Here is a 26699-nt window from a genome sequence, read left to right as displayed (position 1 = left end):
TCGGTTCAGTTTTCTACCAAAACGGTTTGGTTTTTTGGTCGGTTAATTCGGTTTTGGTATAATTATTTAAATTAATAATATGAATATATTGTAAAATATAATATGTTAACTTTTTACATGTTTCTTAGTAAAATATTTAAATATAAGGTCTAAATTAATTAAACAAACAACAATCAACTAAAAATTGTTCAAAATGGTTCTTCATTCACTTAATATTATATCAAAATATATAATATAAATAAGAGTAGGTCTCTTGTGAGACGATCTCATGAATATTTATCTGTGAGACGGGTCAATCCTACCGATATTCACAATAAAAAGTAATACTCTTAGCATAAAAAGTAATACTTTTTCATGGATGACCCAAATAAGAGATCCGTCTCACAAAATACGATCCGTGAGACCGTGTCACACAAGTTTTTGCCTATAAATAAAAATATAAAAAAAATTATTAATTTAATGAAATTTCAGTTTTTTGGTTTTTTCGGTTTCGACATATATAATCCGAAACCGAACCAAATAAACTTCGATTTTAACATTTATATCCGAATTACAAAATTCGGCTTTCGGTTCGGTGTTCGTTTTTTTCAGTTTGGATTTTCGGTTTTATCGAAAGTTTGAACACCTCTAATAACAGCTAATACAGTCAACTTGTTGTTCAATAAATTTTAAAAGAATTCATTCACCAATTTCTAAATTCCTTTTTGATCCCAACATTGTCCTTGCTCACTTGAGCATTGTACTTATTAGTGACATTATCTCCATCGTTCGTACTTTTTCCTATGCGCTAGGAGTGTCTTTATCAGTTAAATTCTCATTCAGATAGTCATCATAATCTATAGGCTTGGGACTTTGTCGTCAAGCTTCAAATTATTGAGTTTGTGATTTTATACTTCTTGACGACAAACTTCTAAATTTTTGATATTGGAATATCGTTTTCTCGCACCAATGGTAGTTTAAAATTTTATTTTTGACATTCAAAAACTTTCTTCAGGTGTTGTATGAAATAAATCGTTCACAAGGTGTTTAGATCAAATTTACCTTTGCGTACTTAATGTTGGACAGCGAACCAGTCTGAGATTAGCGGAGTTGGTTGGACCTGCTTATAAATCCCTGCAAACAGATCTTTCTCCTTCTTTGATTGTCAAATAAAGACTACGATCAGAGATTGAATTCCTCATATAGATCTCACTAGAGATCTAAACGATTTAAGGTCGAAACTGGATCCCCAAAATTTTAAAAATTCGCAGCGTTGTGGCGACGTCGGAGCGGGACGCTGGTGGTGGATGGGTGGCCAAAATTTCCTTGTGAAATTAAAGGGTGTGGCCAAAATCCTTGTGAGTGAGGATAAGATTTTTGCGTGTATTTTTCTTGTATGGTTATATTCCTATGTTATCAACATTGATAACATATTGATAAAAAAAATTCATCAAAACCCTAATTAGCGTCGTCTCCCAAATCGTAGAGGAGAAAGTAGGAAAGGGAGAGAAATTCATTCATCTTCCATTGATCTCATCTGATTCCTATAGTTTTAGGTATTCATATTTGGTTTTGCTATTTTATTTCCGGACTTGATGATTCAATTTCTTAGTTTTTCTTAAGTACTTAAGAATGTCCTTCATGGGTTTCCAATGAAATGGACCAGGATTCGATTGACATCTTCTTACAACACTAAGTGCAAATGCAATATCAGATCGAGTAGATATCATATCATACATTATACTGTCTATAGCAGATGCATATGAGATGCGGCTTATGATTTCTATCTCATCGTAAGTCTTAGGACTCATAGACTTAGATAGAGTCAGACCATGACATATTGAGAAATATCATCTCTTGGACTCCTTCATAGAGAAAATCCTCAGTATGGTGNATATCAATATTCATAATACATAGGATGCTTCACTCATATCTTTTATGGAGAATTTACTAGCTAACCATATTTTAGTGGACTACAATATCCCTACATCATTCTCAATAAGTAGTATGTCATTAATAGAAAATACTAGGAATGTTATTGCACTCCCACTAACCTTCTTATATACATGTGGTTCTTCAGGGTTTTTAACAAAATCAAACTCTTTGATAGTGTTGTCAAATCTGAGGTTCCAACTCATTGATACCTGTTTGAGTCCACAGATGAATATCTGAAGTTTGCATACTTTATTCTCACCTCTTACTGATGTGAATCTTTCAGGTTGAGACATGTAAATCTCTTCCTTAATGTCACAGGACTGATGTTTTTACATCCATCTGCTATATTTCATAGTCATATTATGATGCTATGAATAGCAATATCTTAATAGACTTGAACATTGCGACTGGAGAAAAGGTTTCCTGATAGTAAATATATTGCCTTTGAGTATATCCTTTTGCCATTAATCTTGCTTTGAAGGTCATTACTTTCCCATCCGTCCTAAGTCTCCTTTGTAAATCCATTTACATCATATGAGAACAATTCCCTCTGGTGGATCTACTAGGGAGCATACTTGGTTCGAGTACATGGAGTTTATCTTAGACTACATGGCTTCAAGTCATTTGGATGAATTGACATCTGATAATGCTTCTTTGAAGTTTTTTGGATCACATCCAAGAATAGACTTATCATGGCCCTCTTCAAGAAATAGGCTCATCCTCTTAGGTGACCTTGAGACCCATTCAGACCTTCTAGGAGCACATGTTTCCTCAACTGGTAGTTGGAGTATGGGTTTTACCATTTGAAAAGTGGGTGGTTCCTGAATATCTTAGAGTTTTATTATTCCGCTTTTTATATCTAATAGAAACTCCTTCTCCAATAAGATATCATTCCTTGAAACAAGCACTTCTGTTTCCTTGGGATCATAGAAATAGTATCCAGCAAAATTATTTAGATATCCCACGAAGTAGCACAAATTGATTCTATTATCCAATTTGTCTTCTGCTGTCTTCTTCACATAAGTAAGATATCCTCATATTCTTAAGAAATAATATTTGTGTGATTTTCCCATCCATATCTCACAAAAAGTTTTATCAACTGCATTTGTATGGACTTGGTTCAACAACATTGCCGCAGTTTCAAGGCACAAATCTCCAAAGAGATGGTGACAATTCAGTGAATCTCATCGAAGATTGAACCATGTCCATCAATGTCCGATTACGACATTATAACACACCATTCAACTGCAGTGTGGCTGATGTGGACTGCTGTGAGATAATATCATTCTCCTTAAGGTAGTCTTGAAATTCAGTACTTAGTATTCTTCACCTCGATCAGATCAAAGTATTTTAATACTCTTTTATAATTGTTTCTCTACATCAGCTCTGAATTCTTTTAACTTTTCAAAGGTTTCAGACTTTTATTTTATTAAATGCACATACACATATCTTGAGAAGTCATCAGTAAAAGTAATGAAGTATGATTGGTTATACCTCGTGCTAACACTTAGCGGGCCATACATATATGCATGAATCAAATCCAATAGATCATGTGTATGTTCTACTTTCTCTTAAAAAGAGGCTTTGGTTATCTTTCCTTTGAGATATGACTCACGTATTTAAGAGAGATAGTTAATATTTGACATGTCAAACATGTCCTATCCTACTAATTTATACATTGTTTTTTTGGGAAATATGTCATAGTCTAGTGTGATTGATTTAGATTATCTTGTTTTTTTTTGTTGATATCGTGTTTATTTGGACATTGTTAATTGAAACATCTTTTATTTTTAAGTTACACAGATTATTTTGTAATTCACATGTTCCAATTAAACATTCATTCTTGTAAAATATTGTAAACACTTTTAACTAATAAACAAGAAAATTCATTTTTATCAAGTATAGAAATACAAAAAAAATGTTTTCAACTAAGTTATGAACAGTTAAAATATCTCTGAAACGATCTCTATAACTTAAAAACAAAGTTTTTAAGTATTCTTCACCTCGATCCGAGAGCTAATTGATCCATATGAGTCATATATGGATCCAAAATGATGGGTTCCTAATCCAATATTACATAAGTTTAAAATATTTTACATTTCTTCGATCTTCAAAACTCTTGAGGATCTGGGTCCACCATATTCAAATATCGATCTCCCACTAAATCTAATATTTACATTAAATTTCCATGTGAGATACAAATTTATGGGTGGGAACGGGAATCCCTGGCTACAATGTATTGGCTCCTACGTATTTCGAAACTAAATTCAACCACGTCACCTGACGACCCTCAATCGAGTCGTTAAACAGATCAAAGTGCATGTTAGTACATAGAGTTTCTACGTTGTCCCAAGTCAAAGGACTAATGGTGAACAACCAAAACTGTAGACTATTCCACTCGATAACTGATAACCACTTGGACAGTTCGAGGGAGGAATACTAACATCATCAACATTGTCCAAAGATATGTCAGTGAAATATGTCATTTACATCACAGATGCTAGTCTCAAACTCAGGCGACCTATATCCTTATTTTAGGCGGCTGATTCGACTAAGAACATGTTTAGAACATATGGTAAATTTCCTAATGAGTTTCATGATCTTACGTTGAGAGGAAATCCTCATGGTACATTTTGAATATTCAAGGGTTTTACCTATGCGACTTCCATGAGTATACATATAAAGTAATTATCATAATTGAATAAAATTATAAAATATTATTAAAACGAATATTGTTTTGCATAAGAGTCAATAAAACTCAAACCACAAGTTGGCTCGTTGAGCACTTTCTAACAATTAATATGTTCAGGGAGTCTAATTTATGATGTGAGACTCCGAATATTTCGATGTAGGAAGGATTTGGATGCCACTGTTACTGAACCAGCTGAGGATGGATGTTGATGCGAGCTATAACGGAGATAAGAATATCTACAATATTGAGGCAGTAGTAAGAAATTCATTTGGCCAAGTTGTGAGTGCAAAAGCTTGTGTGATCCATAATCTTAGTTCAGTGAAAGGAGTGGAATTGGTTGCTATTCATACGAGTATGGGTTTCTGTCTTCGTTAAGGTCTTACCAACATTTGCATTTACTCGAGCTCACTTCTGGCGGTTCGAGAGCTGATGAGTAAATATGAGGATTGTGGTCCCAATTGTTCGGTTGTGTTGGAGATTCAATCGATTACGGAAAACCCAACTTTTATTTCCTTACTGCTTATGAGAAGATCGGTTAATGATGTTGTTCATCAGTTAGCTCATAAAGCTATTACATCGGAATTGAATCTTGAACAGATTAATGAGGATTGTCTTCTAACATAACACAATGATAAATTATAAATATCAAAAGTGCCCGTCAAAATAATTTTTTGAGGCATAAATACAATTCCTCTTATTATTATCAGTTTTGGAATCACTATTCTCGCTAGGCAATTAACTCAGTCTTGCGTAGCGCACCTTGCACCGATCATCATATAACGGATGTATCAACACGACATACGTTCGTAGAGTATCTCAACATAGAAATGCACATTATTTTGTCTGTTGTAACTAATAACTAGGAAATCATATTCTGCAAAACTTCTTTTTTATTTTTCCTTTTTGGAACTAAAAAACCAAATATTCCAAGAGGAGTGGTCTGCAATATGATATATATTCCTACGTATGGTCTGAGAATAAATCACTAGACTTGACGACAAGTATCAACAGCAGAACCATCTAAAAATGGCATGTCAACTTCAGACATACAACATCCGTGCCTAGTTTCATATCAAAACACACAGAAAACTGTAGGAAAAGTGCAACGTAAAGGAAGACTAATAAGGCACTTCATCTCCTTCGCTTTTTTGCAGCCTTAGTTTCACTTTCTTGAGACTTCGCACTATCTGGTGATTTCCCTCTGATGGATTCTTGTGATTTTGCCAAGTCAATGGTTTTTCCCTTAATGTGATCAGTTTCTTTCAACTTTGACGAACTAGATTTTGCTGTCCCTGTTCCGTTGACACTACTGGATCTGCCACTTTGTGGAGTATTACCTTTAGAATTGACATTTCGATGGCGGTCTGGTTTCGAGTGGCTCGAAGTTTTGGCAACATCATCTCTAGATCTACCAGATGTCTTGGCAGAATCTTCATGAGATTTGCCCCTGTGTTTCTGAGAAGGGTTTTTATCCTTGACAGGATCTGCTATAGATTTCCCACTGGATTTTGAGTTACTTTTGGACTTCAACTCTGCTTTGCCATCATCCTTAAATTTGCTTCCAGATTTCCCACCAGACTTTACATCTTTCGGCTTACCAGAAGATGTGGACTTGCTACAAGCCATTGATTATTAGTATAATTTGACCTTTAATTTTAAATAAAAATGTACGGGGGAACTGAGAATTATAAGAACAACCTTTTAAGTGAACCGTCTATCTTCCTCCGCTTGCTTGACAATTCAGAAATGGGAAAACCTTTCTTCTTCCTGCGCCTAGTAAAAGAAAGAAATAATCAGCATAAACATTCACAAAATGATTCCAAAAGATAATTTCTCCATCAAAATTCTCCCCACTAAGGAAATTTCCTGGTCAAATTTTAGCAAGGTTTTCCAGCAAGTCTAGGAATTTGTTTTGGGATTGGAGAATTTGTTTAAAGATATGCCACTATAAGCTTTTGATGGCTTTAAACCATTTCACCTTCTTTCAAGATTTGAAAAGTCCAAGTTAATGGAAAAAGTACTTGAACATTATCAACGGATAGTTGCTAAAGTTCAATGGATAGTTGCAACTTGTGAGAAAAGCATGCGTTTTCCCGTTGAGTGAATTCATATATGCCTAAAAAGTAACACAAATTATCAGATTCATTTGGTTCGTGTTGCATGGGCCAGATGATAAAATGTTTATCATATATGGACATACAAAAGTTCATCTTAGTAAAATAATTCCCTTTGCCGAATAGATTCAACAAAACAGGAAACAATAGGACCAAAATTACTCCCTACAAAACATATTACCATACTATGCATACAAGCAGCCGAGTCTGGCGGGATTTACATTTTAATTCTGACATCCCGTTCTATTTAGTTCCACATTGTTAACATCAATGAAGGGATAAATATAAAATAATAAGAATAATAAGAAAAATAATAATCATCATCATCATCATCTATAGACTGACTAAGGAAACTGGTTTCAGGAAGGAAACATAATTCTAACGGGGAAATGCAGATGATCCAGGGATCTTCCCATTGCTCCTGCACTAAAAATGTAAATCTCATCCCTTAATCCCAGACAATAGTTCAAGGATGGATACCCAGCTACCATAAATTGACACAGTAGATATAGCTGCAAGCCTTAATAGTTGAAGATAAATACCTTATTTTTCATGAAGGGGTACTAGGAAGTAACAAAACATGGAAGAGGCAGCAACTGGAGAATAAACTTACATGTCTGAGGATGCATCAGGACTTGAATGCTCAATAGATTTGCCCTAGTCACACAAATTGTCAAATATATCATATATATGAGGTCTTAATAGAAATCAGCGAATTTTTAATTCTAACCACGGCAGCAAATGAATCATCTCCAACCAATTCCCATCGCTCCCTTCCTAGATTTAGTACTTCTTTGTCGCCATCATTATACAACACCTATTTCAGATGGAAGCCAGTTTACACTGAAACAAGTTTTACATGCAAATCAAAGTAATTAATGAAAGAAAGAAAGATATTTTTTCCTCACCATATGCTTCTTCTTGACAGAATCAAAAGAAGAAATAACACCTTCATAAAACCTGACAGCGATGAAAGCATCATAAAAAAAGTAATTTTGTTCATAAACACTTTTATGTACAGAGTGGAATGTAAGGAGGATTTACATCTGATCTTTTGGCCACCAGACCTTAACTTTTGAGCCAACCAATTCCTCCCCGTACTCTTTAGTCTCAGATGTCTGACACAAAATAACAATAAACTTAACTGAACTGACTTATATTGTTGAAAGTTTGGTTGTGCACTTTCTCTAAATGCCAGCGCAACAAAGCGGTTTTACACGTGTTTCAAAAGATATTTCAAGGGCAAAAACAATACTATTACATGCGATGCATTCGTTTTTTTAAAGGAAAAATAAGAAACAAACTATCAAAAAGGGAGATGGACATTCACCACTTCCTATGATGTCCTTACCAATACTTGATGAGGAACCCACCCAAATTTTCTCATTATCCAAAATCTCAACATTTTTTCAAAAAAAAAAAGAAGCAACTGGAAATCTCTCTGACCAAGCATAAATAAGACAGATAATAATGTCCTCGATTTGACCGATATCCAAACTAAACTTGAGGAATACAGGTGCAAGAAACCTCTGGTTCTATAGTAGGATATGAAAGTCACGATAAAAGAAAAAAAGACATGACGCACTTTCTGTATGCCTGGAGATCGTTTTCTCTTATTACTCATCCTTTTAGTTTCTTCCACACTGTCCTCATTTTTTGATGATTTTAAAGGAGTCCTTGGTGAGGCAACCATGTCCTACAGATGAAAAAGAGAAGCATGTGTTGAAACAAAAAAATATATCGGTCAGGAAAAGTAACTGAAAAAAAAATTAAAAATAAATAAATAAAAAATCAAGAGAAAACATGATTACTTGTCCATGATCTTCTTTGGAATAAAATTTCAAACTATCAGGTTTCTTTTGTGCACCCTTTTTCCTTACTTCTTTCTGTGACAAAGAGGATCCATCCTCCACCTTGTTACTAGCATCCCCCAACTTTTCAGTTGGATCCAGTGATCTTGCCTCTGAATCACTGGTACTCATACGATCATTCTTGGATAAAACTTCTTCCGCCAAAACTTTATCCTTGTCAATTGTCTTGTCAGATTTCTTTTTCAATGAGCGACGCTGCTGTTTTGCTTTTAAAATATCTGTTCCTTCAAGTGCCTTCTTAGTCTCTTTTGTACCCAAGTTCTCCTTCCTGTTTGCTCGACCAGCCTTCTTAGATCGACTATTGGCAGGTATGCCAGGGCTTTGAGTTGAAGATGCTAAATTTACATCCACTTTCTCAACTGCTTTTAATTGCAGAGGATGAATACTAACATCATCAACATTGTCCAAAGATATGTCAGCTTCAACAGAGAGAATCTCATCAGGTGAACCATCTTTAGCTGCAATGTCTTGGTGACATGGCACTTGCTCATTTTGTTTCTGATCATCAAGAAGATCTGAAGACACTGCTAAATTATTATCAGGTTTAAACTGTCTTCCCTTTCTCTTAGCATCGGTTTCCACTTTAAGCCCCGAGATCTTTGGTTTTCGAGCACCCAAATCATTAGATACATTTTTGGACATTGATTTGTCCTCGACATTTCGGCTAGAATCTGCCATGTTTGAATAGTGTGCATCAGGAATTGTTTCTTCAGTCATGATCTCATTGATACTGCTAATTGACTTGGGTGATCTTGTCACAGGGGCATCTTTATCCAGCACAGGTGTCTCAGCTGAACCCTCTTTAACCACCTGTTCAAAACCAATGAGATCAAACAATCACTTTTAAAGCAAATGGGAAAGGCTGGTGAATATTCACAATCCACCAACTTGATTAGTCGAATGTGATCCTTCTGCCCCTTTTGGCGAAAAGAAATTCTGGCTAACAAATATATTTTCAAATTGAGGCTACCCATGGTCTCTCTGTGTCCAGAATTATCCATCATTCATTTGGTTTCAAGAATTAGTACATTTTTTGGCGAAAGAAAAAGTCATTGGCTAGCAAAGCTCGTCATGGTTACCATGAATAATAAGAAAATGAGAATAACATGTCAAGTTATGCTTGCAAGATTTTAACCCTAGTCAGACTTCACAATAACACTTGTGAGAACTTTATTGCAGGAATGGCCCAGGAGAAATAGACAAGGTGGTCTTGAGCAATGAACATATTTTAAATCATAATAGAAAAATAAGAAAAATGAGGGGTTGCATCAGCAAGAAAAAAAAATCGATTTACAGTCATACACTTACAACCGAATGAGAGCTTTTGCCCATAAAAAATTATTGGCTTTCAAAGCTGGTGCAAAAGGCAAAAATATATAAATATATTGTCACTAGTATCCCAAAATATATGAAAGAATCAACAACTTCCTTTACAATTTTAACATATTATTTGACTTGTTGAAACTTTACAAAAACAGAACAGTAAAAGGGCGAGAACTAGATGGGGAAATTATTTCAAAGTGATGATTGCAAGACAGAATTGACAAATATAATGAACCCATTTGGAAAGGCGTATATAATATAAAAAAGAACATTTAAGCGGGTTTACTTTTTACAACATAAAACAATGATAAAATTATAAATGTCAAAAGTGGAGCGTGAGAAAATTTTTGAAGCGTATCTATGTTCTCGCTCCGCAATCAACTCAGTCTTATGTACCGCATATTGCATCAATATTCATATAACGAATGAATGAAAGTGACATATCTTCCATAGAGTATCACATAGAAATGCACATTATTTGATCTGTTGTCACTAATAACTAGGAAATTATATTCTGCAAAACTTGTTTTTTTCCTTTTGAACTGTTATAACTAGGAAATGCACATTATTTTCTTTTTGGAATTAAAAAACCAAATATTCCAATCAACTAGCTTATCTGCTAATAGAGGCAAAACATGTAAGTTTATAAAAACAAAAAATTGAGGCAATACAAGCAAGTTTTTTGAAAAATAAAGGTAATACATGTATTAAAAGGAGCTGAAAAACAGAATCTGACAAATCAATTAACTAAAATGCCTGAGCACCATTCCTCAAAAGTAAGGTATGCCAAGACTTAATAGCAAAGATCTCAAACTAAATCCTTAATGACAATAACAAAACCACAAAAATGTAACAACATGACATATAGATATAGTACTTCCCTAAATGTTTGAATTTGGAAGAAAGTAAAACTGACATCACATGTAGACTCTGGGGATTACCAAACCAGAAAGCAAGAACTCATAGGTAAGATGATTTGTGATAGAACAGAAACTGTACCTTCCGGTATTTGGAGATGTTTTCATTACTGTGCCCACCAGTACTAGCATTTGGCTCGCATGTGGAAGCTACAACTCCGCTATAATCATCAAAATTAGTATCTGAAGTTTTTAATGCTTGTGTTAAATAAGGTCTAAGCTTCAGTGCACAATTCTGAATAACTTTCTCAGCTAATTTCTTTGCGATTGGAAGAACCTCCTGTCAAGCATCTATTAATTAGCAAAGAAATAAAGGAGGGTTCAAAGTTTGGATAAAAGTCTAAAAATTAACCTTATTGTTCCTTTTCAAGGTATCTAAAATGGGATTGAGTAGCTCTGAAGAGATATCTTCACTTTCTTCTATGACCAGTGTCATAACGGTCTCCATGGATGCAAAAATGATTTCTGAATGATGAACTCTGGAAGTATCACATTAACAATACTTAAGCAGTTCAGACTGAACACTGCCATAAAATAGCATAGCTTTCATGGTTAATCGTTACACAATCCAAAATCCAACAAGTATTAATTGCCATCCCTTTTCAAATATGATGCAGTATAGTGTACAGTTGTGTAGATTACCCACCTAAAACTCCAAACTTTGAAGGCACACTAGATATTCCTAAAGATTCTCAAAATTCAATTTCTAATAAATTCTTTCAATAAATCCAACATCAAGTTCCCTTCATCAATACATTGCGTAATTATTAATCTCAGTTTCATCTCTTCAATTGAAATTTTCATCAATTTAATTGTGTATCTCATGATTAATAATGCCTGATGTCACCAGAAAAGGACTTAGGCTTGAGGTACAAACCACAAGGCATGGGCAGCAAAAACTCAGCAGTGAGCCATTTCTAAGAAAGGCGCCTAAAAAATACTATTTAAAGTTAGGTAGGTAAATGTCAACACGAAGAGCAAAGAAAAATGATAAATATTTCCGTGCATATCAACTAATTATCAATTTTCTGTTTTTGAATAATTGAAAAAGAAAAATTTTGCAAATTTCAAAATTGCCTAGTTTCACATATACTTACTTCAGTACTTCACTTTATCCTTCACGTGTTACCAAAACTCTTACTCAAGTACCTCTATTGTTTCTTTTCTAGATAGTTCCTATAGCTTTACTGAATTTTGTAAGATTTTGATCAAGTTTTTGAAATATTTATCAAAAGATTTCATTTACTTACATACTTACTTCAGTACTTCACTTCATCCTTCACGTGTTACCAAAGATTTCATATACTTACAGAACTCAAATTTGCACGTACAACGACGAGGAAAAATCAGTAGAAAGTTGGCTAATATGGGCTTGAAGGAATGTGAAGCAAATAAAACCTTGTCAAAGGCTAGACATAAAACAACACTCAATCAATACACGCCCAATATGTACCTTATAGCTTTAAGAAAGTGCTGAAACATCTCAATGATCATCTGATCACATTCTAAATCCAACATGATGACACAAGACCTGACTTTTGCCACAGTTTCAAGAATAGAGGCCCTCTTATGATGAGATCTGCTAGATGTGTCTGACAAATCCTCAAAAGATGATACAATCAAGTGAAAAACATCCTGTATTATGCCCATATGAAAAGTTATGAAAACATCCCAGGGGAAAACACCCATGTAGTGAGAGATGGGGTAAGAACTGAATCACCTTCATTTTGTCATCATCATATGGAGCATCTGGGGCAGTAATTCGGGTGATCTCACCGACGCAAGAAGCCACACCTACTTTTACATCAACATCAGAATGCTTTAGAAAATATTTTGTAATCAACGCATCCATTAGCGGTGAAAGGGCAGTTAGCATGGATTTGGCAGGTGACTGCTCCACTTTTGATAGAAGTTCCTCAATTCGCTTAAATCAAATCAAAAGAACAAAAAATATAAGAGACTGTATACCAAGATAATTAATTAGCTGGCATAAACAAATTGGAAATGAATTTTTTTCATCTTAATGAATTTAAGGATTGTTACCCCCGATTAAAGCATTTGGTGGCTAATGAATCTTCTTTTGTATTCCATCAGTAATAATGTAATATGTAGAAGGAGAGTTATATTCTACTCAAAAACATGCATCCCCTCTTTAAAAAAAAAAAAATAAGAGGGATATACTCATATAAGTGAACAGAAACAAGGATCAAGTTGCTCCAACAAAGAACATATGTATATAGTTACATGGATAAAAATAATTGATTTCTCGTACAAAATAAAGGTAATTATTAACAAGGCACCTTGTGATGTTTATAATTTTTCAATCACTCAGTTTACAGTGAATCCTTTTAGTAGGTTAAACTACTAGAAATTCTGAACAATGGTTCCAGTAACTGAGTGTCACGCCTTCCAGTAAAAAAATTGAAGATGAAACAACACAATTCAAGAGATTAGTTTGGAGGGAGAGAGATAGCTTACATCGAGGAGACGGAGGAGCTCATCGAGAGAAGAGGGGGGCTGAGAAAGAGCGTTCCCAGCTGCTGTGAGCTGTTCTTCCAGCTCCATATCTGAAAGCGTCGGCATAATTTTCTATCAACAGATCGTTCTACACAAATAAACAATTTGCAGCTCGATTCAACAGCACCGAATAACGTGAACTCAGGAACCCTAAGAACGACGGGTAGGGAGAAATTTTAGTTATTTCTTTTGATCCAATATAATATAAATTAAATAATATTATCAAAAAATATATAATATTCATATTTTGTATATATTTCATATGTGAAAACCCTAGAATAACCCTAGAAGTGTGAAATTACTTATTAAACTATTTCTTGGTAATTGGTCGCACAGTTGAAAACGTTTCATGTTTTTTTTTTTTTTTTCACATCAGTACCTCTCTCTCAATAGTACGCAAAAGTTAGAACAATGTCAAAGTTTTTCTTGATTTCGATTATCAAAATCAAGGGATTACGGTATAACACCGTTCTTCAATTAAATCGAAAAAATTTGTGGGCCTCAACTTTTTAACGCATAATATAATATCAATATATAATAGTGGAAGTGTTATTAAAATTTATTTAAATCCATGGCATAGACGCTTTTCTACACAATCATATTTTATTTTATTTACAATGCAATGCAGTACAATACAACGAATTAGCCTTTTTTTTTCCTCCGGTTGTGGCTCCGTTCACCTGTATCTGGATTTTATAGTAAATAGAAGAAACATAAATTCTTTGAGGATTTAGTGTATTGAAATGAAAGAGACAATGAAGTATCATGTCATGACTGTCCCGACTTTAGAATCGATATGCAGGCTAAAGAGGTGTCTGGAACATTATTTTGTGTAGCACTTTTCCTCACATACTCATGTAGAATCTGTATAATTGATTAGTACGAGCCAAGGTGAACTTACGATTCCGGACCCAAGTCATGTTGTTCAAATCAACCATATACCCGGATTTTACCTCGTTGTCGTTGGACTCACTTTCCGGACCTAAGCCACGTTGTCCGGTGAACTGGAAATCTGGTACAATGACCGTTGTTCCGGCTCCATTCAGTCGTTCGTTTTCAATCATATCTCATTTATTTTACCAAGAATCAAGTACACCAGACAGTCAGATAAATCAATGTGATCATATATAGTTCGATTTATTCAATATATTGTATTTTATGAAAAAATTTAATAGTTGAGAGAATTACGATAAATTCCAGGCCAAATGCCAAACAAGTCATTTTAAATAAAACCGATAATGAACATAAACTTCATATCTTACTCAGTTATTTGTTTTGACAATCCAATTGCTTCGATATTCATATATACATCAATTTTATGATAATTCATGTGCTAGTAAGATTCCTTGATAAGTGATTTGCCTAAGTTCAGATCTTGATTAAATTTGAGTTAGGACCCAACTTTAAAATTACGAGAAAAATCATAATAATTCCAAATTAATTCCAAAAATCCTGAAATTTTCACATTAGGTGTATTTTGTAAAGTGCTATAACTTTTGTATAGAAAGTTTTTTCAAATTCTGAACTCATTTTATCCAGATCGTATATTTCATGTTGGTCTACTATTGGTTTTTCCGGCCTGAAAAAATGAGACTTTCACTACTGTTTCCGGCCATTGACTTAACCTTTAGCATACTTGGCATCATGTCCAACATTTTCCTTTCTATAATTAAGTTCAAAAACAATATGCATGATTGAAATCCAGAAGTATCAAAATTAAAGTTAACCATCCCAAAATTTTTAGGAAATTGATTTTGTTTTTCCTCCAAAAATTCATAGAAATTTCTAGACTAGTTTGAAAGCTTTGAAATTTGAAATTATAGTCTAGAAAAAGTGGAGAAACCTTCGAACGCGAAAATTCCGATCATCGGAGCGACGCGTGTAATGGCGTGTGACGATGATTCCGACGACATGTTTCGGCAGACTCCATTCATCAATATCTACAACTTTTGTATACAAAGTTTTCGGAGAAAAACAACATAATTTGCACAGAATTTGAATTTTTAAACTGGACGGCTAGCAAATTTGCTATCGGAAATAAGAGCTTCCGTTGACTTTCTAACCGATTTACTAAAATGCATGGATTCTACTCAACACCAGGAACAACATATGTGTTATAACCGAAACCTAAATAAAGATTTAAGTAAGATTTTCAAGTGGATTCTACTCACCAGGAACAAACTCCCTTCCTTAAAAAAAATCTGGTCCCCATATTTTCTCGTTGCTCTTAAATAACTCGTGATATTGTCTTTTAACATCTTCTTCTTTTTCCCATGAGGCTTCTTCAATATTGTGATTACGCCACAGCACTTTTACGAGTTGAAGTTGTTTGTTGCGTAGCTCCTGAGTTTTTTGATCAACTATTTGGATCGGCCGTTCCTCAAAGGATATATCTCCTTTTAATTCAACTTGAGTGTGGTTAATAACTTGATCTGGATTCCTTAAGAACTTTTGAAGTTTTGTGATACATGAAAGACGTCATGTAATCCTGAGAGGTTTTCTGGAAGTATTATTTGATATGCCACTGATCCGATTCACTTGATGATTTTAAAAGGTCCAATGAATCGTGGCTCCAAATTCATACAATGCTTTTACTCCTTGGATAGGAATTTTGTTTCATCCATATCCCCGGATGCTTTTCTGCTACGTCAACTCGAATTATGGCTGGTTGATGTATATTCTTTCTTTCAATTTCTCTCAGTTCTGTTGATATATCTGAAATTGAGAAGCTATAAGCTCGTTAGTACCAACCTTAGATTTTCTCTTGTCAGTTTGAGTTATAAAGTTGATCTCTCCCGAGGTGAAGTGTTGACTTGAAGGCTCGAGATAAATATCCAGAACTTCAATTTTTGCTTTGTCCAACTCATCTAAAGATGATTCCGACTTAGCACTTGTACTAGGGTTATTTGAATATCCTGCTCTATGTATAAATCCTTGTACTCGAAAACTCTCCATTTAAGAAACCAGTGGCTTCTTAATAGTCTGGAGGATCGCGTTTTGCAATATTGATCATATCTGAGTATAAGCCTATAAACAACCTGTTATTCGATAAGAGACAATGCTCTTATCAACTTATTGTAGCCTATACCCTCAAATTCTGTATTTAAGGAAAGCTTATTGAACTCGATTTGAAGTATTTCAAGGTGTTCCCTCAAATGTCTCTACATTTTCATGATGGCATCGACATTAGCGTTGTACATCTCTTGTTAAGAAATTTGCAAAAATATTTTCATGAGATTTAATAATAAAAATATCAAAAATATAATTTTGACACAAAGCTTACCATCTCAATAATCTAGCATTCTCAGGTTGAGATTCTATTATATTGTTAAAAAAGTTTTTACATGTGTTATCAACTTTTAAGGTAAATTTCTTTGTAAGTAAAAATAATGAATGATGATACCCCCGGGATAGCCCGGGTCAGGGGTATGAATTGTGCCCGGGCTTTTAGGAAAATTCCCGAGACAATTGGTAATGCCCCCATCGGTGCCTAGGTCATAGACGATCCGAGATATTAAATAGATAACCCAGATCAGGACAGAATTGCAGAAAGAGATCATAAGCAACAAGAGGTCCGAGCTCTCGGGCGGATTCCCAGCTGATGACTCACTACCCGGGAAAGCCTCGATATGAGCACCACACTCGAGTGTACTAGCAGAATAGGATATGGGCAGTCGTGCCATCTCTGACACCGATCCAAGTGGTTGAAAAAATCAGACAGGCGAGATATGACTAGTATGGGATTTGACATGTCAGGATATAGGGTACAATCAGCCGCCCTACTATAATTAGTAGGTAGCACAAAGAACGAGGTCATTATTACTTCTCTTACTATAAATATCAGGTTCTCTCTTTGCACATTCATTTTATTGCCTACACTCTTACACCAATATCACAACCATCACTTGGTTACATTGGTTTTTTGTTGAGTCATTTACTGACTTAAGCATCGGAGTGGCCACGCCGGACACCCCTCCGGCACCCATTCACGAGTTCATCTCCTTGTCTGCAGGTCACAGGGAAAGCCATATCTCACACTGCTCTTATTCCCTTCATTATCTTGATAGCAGATCCGGTGGAACACCCGACCCGGCTCATCCATTTCACCCAGATCGCATCAATGACCATTTTTCAAAAGCACTTTTTATTGTATAAAATTCATTTTCATTGATATGTTATCGTGTGACTTGTGCATATGATAATAGTCCACTGCAATGCCTACATGTGTGTTCTGCATCTAGTGTGAGGTTACAAGAATCGCTGACCACCAATGATCACTGATATCTGCATATAATATCATATTATCTCCATCTTGAACAATAAAAATTTTTGGAAGATTTTGGCAAATCTCTTTTAGCTGGCTAAATCTCTTTATGTGTTCTTCTGTCTATATAAATATTGCATTTTTTTTAAGTAATAGACTAAACATTTTCCTTGTTTTGCTAAATTCTTAATGAACATTCCAACAAAGTTAACAAATTCTAAGGAACTTTGAAGTTGTTTCTTCTCTTGAGTTCATCAGAAAAATTCTGCATCTTTTCCGATATGTGTTCTTGCATAATTTCTTCTAAGTCATCTATTTATACTCTTAAGAAATTAAATCTTCCTAGTAGCAATGACTGTCTTTTTTTCGGATAAGACTAGCATTTGTTTTTTTACAAATCTTAGAGAAAATATCTAAATATTTAATATATTTGTTCATTTTTTCCGATGCCATAAAAAATAATAAATATAAACAAGCATAAAATTAATATAATCTTCTAATAGATTATCCATTTTTTTAAATATCTTGGGTGCATTAGTTAAACTCATCCGTAATGCTTTCTAAATATAATGACCTTGTAGTGTGGAGAAAGTGGTGAACTTCTTGTTTTCTTCCGTCATCCGAATCTGATAAAATCTAGACTTACAATCAAACTTAAAGAACATTTTTGCATTACATATATAATTGATTAAATGATCTCTACTAAGTATGAAATATCAATCAAATTCCAAAATTTTATTAATTTCTTGATAATTAATAGCTAATCTGGATTTTGTTTTTTTTTTTTTTAATTTCAGAAATCATGGATTGCTAGAAGGTGATATTCATGTTTTAATTAAATCAAGGTTTAAATGTTCTTTGATAATAATTTGCATATCCTTTTGATCATTTATATTTATCGAGATATGCTTACATCTATTGAACTCATATTCTTTGTCTTCCTTAATTTTAAGGCTGACTTGGAGTTGGTTTCTGTCTTACCATGCTAAGGGATTTTCATTGTGATTTTTTTTTTATCATTTTCTTGAAATTTTCTAAGGATACTTTTGTTTCGAATTCTACATCATTATGGTTTAAAGCTATTTTGAGGAATTTTATTTCATTTGGTTGGAGGTTTTGATCTGCTTTTAATTGAAGCATTGTTCCTCCAAATCGTCTAAAATCCTTTATTCTTTGGGTTCAGAAGTTTTTATTCATCACCACGCTTGTTGCGAAACTGAATTGACAATTTTATATAAAATTTCTCTCTTAATCTCTGAAATATGATTTTGTGATCATATGATGTTGTGAACACTATTATTCTAGTCTCATTTTCCTAGCAGAATTTCTACTCATGTATCATGGAAATTAATCGGTGGTATTTTCACCTTGTACCAAAGTGTTTGTCCAGTACTTCCGTTTAATATTTCCGTCATCTTGATCTCTTTACATAAAATTACGACTCGCTTGGAGAAATATAGTCTAGCAATCTAATGTTTCTTCTTCCAATTATTTTGGAAACACACCTCTTTTTTATGTACATACTCCCGTTTCGTAATCAATATAAGAAGCAAAATATTCTACTTTATATTGTTCATATAACATCCCTACTGAGATGTATATTGTGAATGAGCTCGTGATCATTGGATTTTCCACATTATATCATCTACCATGAATTCCAATCCATTCTCTAGATGTTTTTAAGGTTTGTGTTTTCGAGAAATCTAGTCCAATCACTAATTGATCTAATTCTTTTCCTTAGATTCATTTAATATGAATTTCAAATTCACCAATATTGATAATTCTTGGGTAAGTTCTTCTGATATGTTGTTCCAAATAGTATATAATATTACAAAAAAATTGATTTCATTGTCTAGTAATATCAAATAATATTTCGACTTCTCTTCACCATTATGGGCATCTAAGTTTTCCTATTGTCGAAAAGCTTTTTAATACTTTTTGGGCTTCCTGGACATGTGGTTTCCCCACTTATGACTTTTTATTCTATCTCCTTGAAAAGATAGTCTTATTGACTCTAATATAAGACTTTGATTCTTTTGTAGAATCGGTTTGTCTTAGATCTGAATATCTATTTCTTGTATTAAAAGAAACTCGATTTTTTTTTGATAAATTGTCAGAGTAACTTTTCCAATATTTCTGATATTTCAATAAACTCATTTCTAATAAGCAATTCTGAGTGATATGTATTAGATATAACATATGGAATTTGATATATAATAGAATATAGTCTATTACCATTTCCAATATTTCTGATATTTCAATAAACTCATTTCTAACAAACAATTCTGAGTGATATGTATTAGATATAGCATATGAAATTTGATATGTAATAGAATATAGTCGATTACCATCTTTTATCAGCCTCTTTTCTTCGAAGTTTTGATGTAATGTTAAGGCTCGACTGAAATCTCGATCTTCCAGGTTTTAGAAAATTCTTGGGTAAATTACTCCTACAATTTTTCATGCGCATAGATTTCTTGAGATTTTTCTCAGTATTAATATTAAAGATTACTCATTCGTTTACCGCATATAACAATGTCAATAGGTGAAGCTATTTCATATATAAAAGTAGTTTTTATCATCATCTAGATTGTTCTGATACGAATCCAGGACATAGTTCGTGCTACTTCTATCTTGAGTTTTTGCAATTCCTCCTTAATTTCTTCATAATGAATTAATTGCATCTCTATCTGGTTTCCCGTAAGTTTCATTGGATTTAAATTTTCATTTTGGAAAATTTATAGATTAGATTATGCTTTCTGTTTTTTATGTCAAGATTTCCTAAGAACTTTTCTATATATCATGTAGATAATTCTCGATATCTCTGTAGGCTAGGATTTTCCATCATGTTTTTTTGGATCATGTTATGAGATATTATTGTTTGGCTAAAGAAACCAGACAATTATTCATGTGTTTTGTGTCGAAACACCTTGTCTTCGGTCAGATTCTGATTTTATTCTATCAATTCTTCCCGACTCAAGATTTCTTCTTCTTCGAATATCTTCAAACTGGTATACTTGAACTAGATCTTTATAATAAATCGCTTCTTCTATATCCAAAGTTGGTTCGAAGCATTTTATTCGTTTTTGGTTATTTTTTGGACAGTTGGTTGAAATATGATCTCTTGCTCCACATCAATTACAATTTTTAAAACTTTCACTAGCTCGTGTTTGAGCTCTTCTGAAAGTTTTCTTTGTTGGTGTACGTCCTGTGCTTCGAGATGAGTTCAATGCTTGAGATGACATCCTAGTTCTTGATGGTAAACTTCTTTGCCCAAATTTGAAAGATACGGCTTTTGTCTAGACCAGATTGTTCTTGGTTTTCAAGAACTACTTATACTTATGTTATAGGAATGAGATTTAAACATGTTCCTTTTCTGTCTTTGTGGTTTACTTTCAATTATTTTTGGAAAATCATTTTCTTTACAACATAAATGAGTACGTTTATTAATGCCCCTTAAGCGTTTGTAATTCTTTTGGTTCTACCAATTTTCCTTTGAGAAAAGAGGTCATTCGTGCTAAAGTATCTGGATTGCAAGTGACATATTCCCTAATTAGCATTTCTCTCATGTGACTTGGCATTTTGGCGAAAAAAGTTGCATTACTATATTTTCTCTGACTCCTGAATTTCATTTATATTTAGTGAATAATATAATATATACATCCACCAAACAGATGTCATGTAATTCAAGACTTAAAGAGTTTGAGTGTATTTCTTTTTCTTCTACGTGTTTTGACTGTTAAAATAGTTCACTCCATTAAATTGTGCTTTAAATAGAGTAGTCATTCTCCCAACTTTCTCACTCAGATTCTCAAACTAGGACTGACGCTTTGGTTTCTGCCGAAATCATGTCTCAGACGATTTTAACTAATCCAATGAGACTCATTTCTAAAATTTTAATGAATCCCTCTTTGTTGAGATCATATGTGTCTGATGCGATTCTCATAGTCGATGTCCACTCATATATTATATCTTCTCTGTTTTTAAAATCCAGTACATCAAGGTTAAGTATAACCCCACAAGGATATATTGATTCTAAAATAGACTTCCCATAGTGTGTTTGGTATAAGAGAATTTGATTTCTCCTTGACCTTTTTCCCGTTGGGTGTGCTTCTCCACCTTCTTGAAAATCTATTTGGGTCCTCTCATATTTGTATTATGACATCTCACACTTTCTTTTGGTAGTTCATGGAAAGATGACCAAGTTATTGAGGGAGGTTCACCCCCTATTGTATTCATATTCAGATCTACGACATTGAGATTCGCAAAAGATTTCTCACTGTCTTGAAAATCTTCTAGACCAATCATTTCTATAGTTGTCATCAACCTAATTTATTTTATGAGACAGTTTTAATCAGATTGATCATTTTTTTTGTTGGTTAAAGGTTTTGGCATTACCTTAACCTTAACCTTCTCTCTTTGGTGTAATAAGGGTTCAGCACCAAAAGATGTTGGTAACTTTCCTTCCGAGATTCTTTCACTAAAACTTGGTTGTTGTTCTAGAGTTTAAATTCTTGTTTGAATATCCTTCAATGTTTATAGAATTTCTTCTTGTTTTTCAAGGATTTCTTCGATTTTTTGTGATACCTAATATAGCTGATTGTCATAGTTATATATCATCTTTTGAATTTTTCTGAGATCTCCGGAGAGTTTAGAGGACTCCATAACTATTTCTAAGAACCTATTATTTTGAATAATATGTTTTAGGACTCTGATGTGTTTTTTTTTGTTTATGTTGTCTAACATTGGTTAACTCTTCTTTTAAATATTCTAAAATACTGGAGTAAGTTGTATAAATATTCAATAACATATGGATTTTGCTGCGATCACCTCAATTCCTTCGGAGCCTCATGGGGAATGCCACGCGCCACAAGGGACAACGGACTTGGCGCGTCGGACCTGTTGTATGGCTAGCCGAAAAAGCACCACCCCCCCAGCAAATATGAGAATAGAAAACCCTATTGATTTCCCCAAACAAGCACGCGCCGCCTTTTTCCGCTGTTCCCAAAAGTTCTCTCGCTTTCTACCTGCTTTACTTCTGTAGCTATTACGTTCATAATTTCCACCTCATTTTCAGACGCAAAATTTGGAAATTCCATATTTATCTGCATTTTGTGTTTTGCGTATTGAACTGAGTTTATTGTGAATGATCGATCTTGATTGAGAAATAGCAATCTCGACGGTACGATTTTTTTGTATTAAAATTGTTCTTAGCTACTAGTTTTCTTGAACACTCTAAATCAGGAAACTCTAATACTTTTTATTGGTCACTGAATGCCAAGGCGGATTTTATAAAACCCATCAAACTTTCTGATTTTGGGATTAGATTTGAGATTTATTACTTTTAAAGTGTTCTTCAGATCGGTAAATGAAGTCGGTTAAGTAGTTAGACATTGTAGCTTTTGTTTGTGATCTTGATTGGTTTTTAGTCTCGTGATTGGGGGTTGAATGTTTTATTAGGTGGGTTCTTATTTAAAAGAGCAAACTCAAGGCTTTTTCATATAAAGCTTTGGTTTTGTGCTATTTTCTGGTGTATAAAAATATGGGAAAGCCAACCGGGAAGAAGAAAATTTCCCCGGCATCAAAACCCATTGATGGCAATGGGAAGCATACCAAAACTTTGGAACGTAACTCCAAGTCATTTGATGAAGACACTGCTATCTTCATCAACATGTCTCAAGAACTGAAGGACGAAGGAAACAAGCTGTTCCAGAAACGTGATCATGAAGGTGCAATGTTGAAGTATGAAAAGGCCCTCAATTTGCTTCCAGCAAACCATATCGATGTTGCTTATCTGCGCAGTAACATGGCTGCTTGTTACATGCAAATGGGCATAGGCGAGTATCCTCGAGCTATAGATCAATGCAACTTAGCACTTCAAGTAACTCCCAAGTATAGTAAGGCTCTTTTGAAGAGGGCAAGGTGCTATGAGGTCTTGAACAGGCTTGACCTTGCTCTAAGGGATGTCAATAGGGTGTTGAGCATGGAACCCAATAATTTGACTGCATTGGACATTGCTGATACCGTCAAAAGGGCAATTGAGAAAAGGGGTCTGGTGGTTGAAGACCATGAAATAGTTCTGCCCCCAGACTATGTTGAGCCTTCTGATACACCTGTTTCTCGCAAGGTTGTGAAAGAGAAGGGGAAGAAAGGGAAGAGTAGCAAGTTTGACAGGAAGAATGAGGAATCCAGGGAGAAGAAAATCAATGAAATTAACGAAAAGAAGGCTGATGAAGGTAAAATGGTTGTAGAAGAGAAGAGAAGTGTTAAGGAAGAAAAAGTGATTATGAAGTCTGTGAAACTGGTTCATGGAGAGGATATTAGGTGGGCTCAATTACCTGTAAATTGTAGCTTGCGTTTAGTGAGAGACGTAGTTGTCAACAGATTTCCAAGTTTAAAGGGTGTGCTCATTAAGTATAAGGATCAAGAAGGTGATTTGGTCACCATCACTATGACTGATGAGCTGAGGATTGCTGAAGGATTGGCAGATCCTCATGGATTTTTGAGACTGTACATTACTGAAGTTAGTCCGGATAAAGAACCACTTTATGAGGGAGTGGGCATTAAAGAGGATCTGCAAAGCTATGAGAAACCAACCATCATTTCAGAGAACAGTATTGTGGATAAAGTGCCATTTTGTGTTGAGGATTGGATTGTCCAGTTCGCAAGGCTGTTCAAGAATCATGTTGGGTTTGATTGTGATTCGTACTTGGATCTTCATGGAATTGGTATGAAATTATACTCAGAAGCAATGGAAGAAACTGTTACGAGTGAAGATGCACAGGAGCTGTTTGACATCGCTGCAGCCAAGTTCCAAGAGATGGCTGCATTAGCCTTGTTTAATTTGGGAAATGTCCACTTGTCTAAGACAAGGAAGAGGTTGCTTCTTGCTGAAGATAGTTCTACCGAATCCATATCAACCCAGGTCAAAATTGCTTATGGTTGGGCTCAAAATGAATATGTGAAAGCAGGGATGAGATACGAGGAAGCTCTAAAAGTCAAACCAGACTTTTATGAAGGGCTTCTTGCACTAGGTCAGCAGCAATTTGAACAAGCAAAGCTTTCTTGGAGTTACGTTATGGGAAGCAAAGCTGAATTAGATATAGAAGAATCTGCACAGGTATTGGAGTTCTATAATAAGGCTGAGGATAATATGGAGAAAGGTATGCAAATGTGGGAAGAAATGGAAGAAGAACGTCTTAATGGACTCTCTAAATATGAAAAGGATAATTTAGAGTTGCAAAGATATGGGTTGGATGGGCTGTTTAAAGATATATCTGCAGATGAAGCTGCCAAGCAGGCAGCAAATACGAGGTCTCAGATTTACCTCCTTTGGGGTACAATGCTATACGAGCGTTCTGTTGTGGAATATAAGTTAAGTCTGCCAACTTGGGAGGAATGTCTAGAAGTTGCAATTGAAAAGTTTCAACTAGCGGAGGCGCTAGAGACAGATATTGCAGTTATGATAAAGAACCATTGCTCAAATGAAACTGCTCTTGAAGGTAGTGCATTCCCATTTTCATTATTTATTGTGGTCTGTTCTCTCTTACTATTTTCTTGCACTTTCATGAATAGGTTTCAAAGTTGATGAGATAGTACAGGCATGGAATGAAATGTATGATGCTGATAGGTGGCGAACTGGTTCCGCATCTTTCCGGTTAGAACCCTTGTTCAGGAGGCGCTCCCCGAAACTTCATTCTCTATTGGAGCATCTTTGAATTATCTGCCTGTTAAGGTGGTCTGTCGGAGAAAAAAAGCTTCGGAATTATTTCTAAACTGTCAGTGGTTGTACACCTCCACATTGTTTCAGGTAATTACTGTTTAGATTTATTATTGAATTCTTTTGGATTTTGATCAAGATGCTCTCGCCTTTCTCAATATTTTACATTATGCTTGTGGTGTTTATTTTCCATTAGATATTTACTCTACTCTTTTGTGCACCATAGTAACCTTGTATACAGTAGGTACTTAGTTCTAACCTTCCAGGGTGATCTTTTTACAATGATATGAATTGTCGACTTTTCTCTTATTTATTCATGGTTACCTTTTCCTATTTATCCTCTTGTTGATTTGGGTTGAAATTGGAAACGGATGAATTATAAATCCAATTTTTAATGTTTTGAATTCTAATAAGTTATACCACTGGTTGGAGCTCTTATCAAGTGTAGAAATTTAGAGACTGATTAAGCACATGGGACAACTTATATTTTTTGGTTCCAGTTATAGAATCTTAACTCTCCAGATTATATAATGACATAGGTTTTGTTATTAATTTAAACATATTTTACATAACATTGTAAAAGTTGTACATGAAAAGTTGTTTTTTATTAGGAATATTATTGCAAAATAAGAAGATAAAATATCACCAAACATAAAATATTTAAAAGATTGCGAGACTTTGGAAAAAATAAAAAAGTGAACTCCGCCATTGTTTGCTTGTTATTGTTATATGGATCATACTTCATTTATTCTTCATGTTTATAATTTTTTTCTGATGTCATTTGCCAATGATATCTGCTGCAGGTATTGTGACCATATATTTTGTGAGTTATCCAATATTATGAAGCAACGGCAAGCCTAATTTGGTTAGCTTGTTGGCACGAAAAAGCTGCTTGATTTTCTGTTTGTTGGAAGGAGAAATCAGGTTCTTGTTTTTGTTTTTGGATTCAGATGTATGGAGTCAGGGTATTGATGTGTAAAATGTGTGTGTGTGTGTTTTTATTTTTTAAACCAGTACGAGGTGTAAGATTTGCTGGTTTGTTGCCCTTCAATAAATTTTTAATTTTTTTACTACGTTTTCTTCAATAATTTAGGTACACGTCTAACTTGCAAAACAAAATAATCAAAAAGTAAAAGAAGATAATTATGCACATGGTATTCTAAACATGTTTGCGCGTGTATATATATTACACTAATCGAATAATTCACATAGTGATAAATAAATTTGTTGTATTTCTAAAAAAAATTAATTTCAATCCCTAAATCCTTGAATTTGCCTCTTGTCCAATATAGTTTGATTTGTTCGTATGTGTAATTAAAGATAAAAGAATGTGTTGAGTTTTTTTTGAGTCAAATGAGTTAATATAC

At 34.2% G+C, this 26699-nt stretch overlaps 2 protein-coding genes across 4 annotated transcripts; one reads left to right on the top strand and one right to left on the bottom strand.

Annotated features, from left to right (window-relative positions):
* Positions 1–5478: 5478 nt before the first annotated feature.
* Positions 5479–13562, bottom strand: LOC140960848 (sister chromatid cohesion protein PDS5 homolog C-like). Of its 3 annotated transcripts, none has more exons than XM_073419148.1 (13): positions 13310–13562; positions 12552–12755; positions 12285–12466; positions 11184–11310; positions 10914–11111; positions 8532–9401; positions 8306–8416; positions 7765–7838; positions 7629–7680; positions 7451–7537; positions 7334–7377; positions 6305–6379; positions 5479–6221 (listed from the first exon to the last, which is right to left on the bottom strand). In XM_073419148.1, exons 1-13 carry the CDS (start codon positions 13412–13414, stop codon positions 5738–5740), a joined length of 2613 nt encoding a protein of 870 aa, XP_073275249.1. In that variant the 5' UTR covers positions 13415–13562; the 3' UTR covers positions 5479–5737. The 3 variants fall into 3 exon arrangements, with proteins under 3 accessions (XP_073275249.1, XP_073275250.1, XP_073275251.1); XM_073419149.1 differs by having other exon boundaries at positions 6305–6373; XM_073419150.1 differs by lacking the exons at positions 12552–12755; positions 13310–13562 and having other exon boundaries at positions 11184–11355; positions 12285–12424.
* An 8924-nt stretch (positions 13563–22486) lies between these two features.
* On the top strand, positions 22487–26314 carry LOC140961446 (protein PHOX1). The gene is made up of 4 exons (XM_073419960.1): positions 22487–22794; positions 23073–25114; positions 25188–25422; positions 26136–26314. Exons 2-3 carry the CDS (start codon positions 23155–23157, stop codon positions 25328–25330), a joined length of 2103 nt encoding a protein of 700 aa, XP_073276061.1. The 5' UTR covers positions 22487–22794; positions 23073–23154; the 3' UTR covers positions 25331–25422; positions 26136–26314.
* Positions 26315–26699: the final 385 nt, after the last annotated feature.

The sequence above is a fragment of the Primulina huaijiensis genome, chromosome 16 (assembly GCF_012295235.1).
Source record: "Primulina huaijiensis isolate GDHJ02 chromosome 16, ASM1229523v2, whole genome shotgun sequence".
Classification (NCBI taxonomy): Eukaryota; Viridiplantae; Streptophyta; class Magnoliopsida; order Lamiales; family Gesneriaceae; genus Primulina; species Primulina huaijiensis.
The sequence above is the reverse complement of the archived record's forward strand: the minus strand, read 5'-3'. Positions and strand labels throughout refer to the sequence as shown.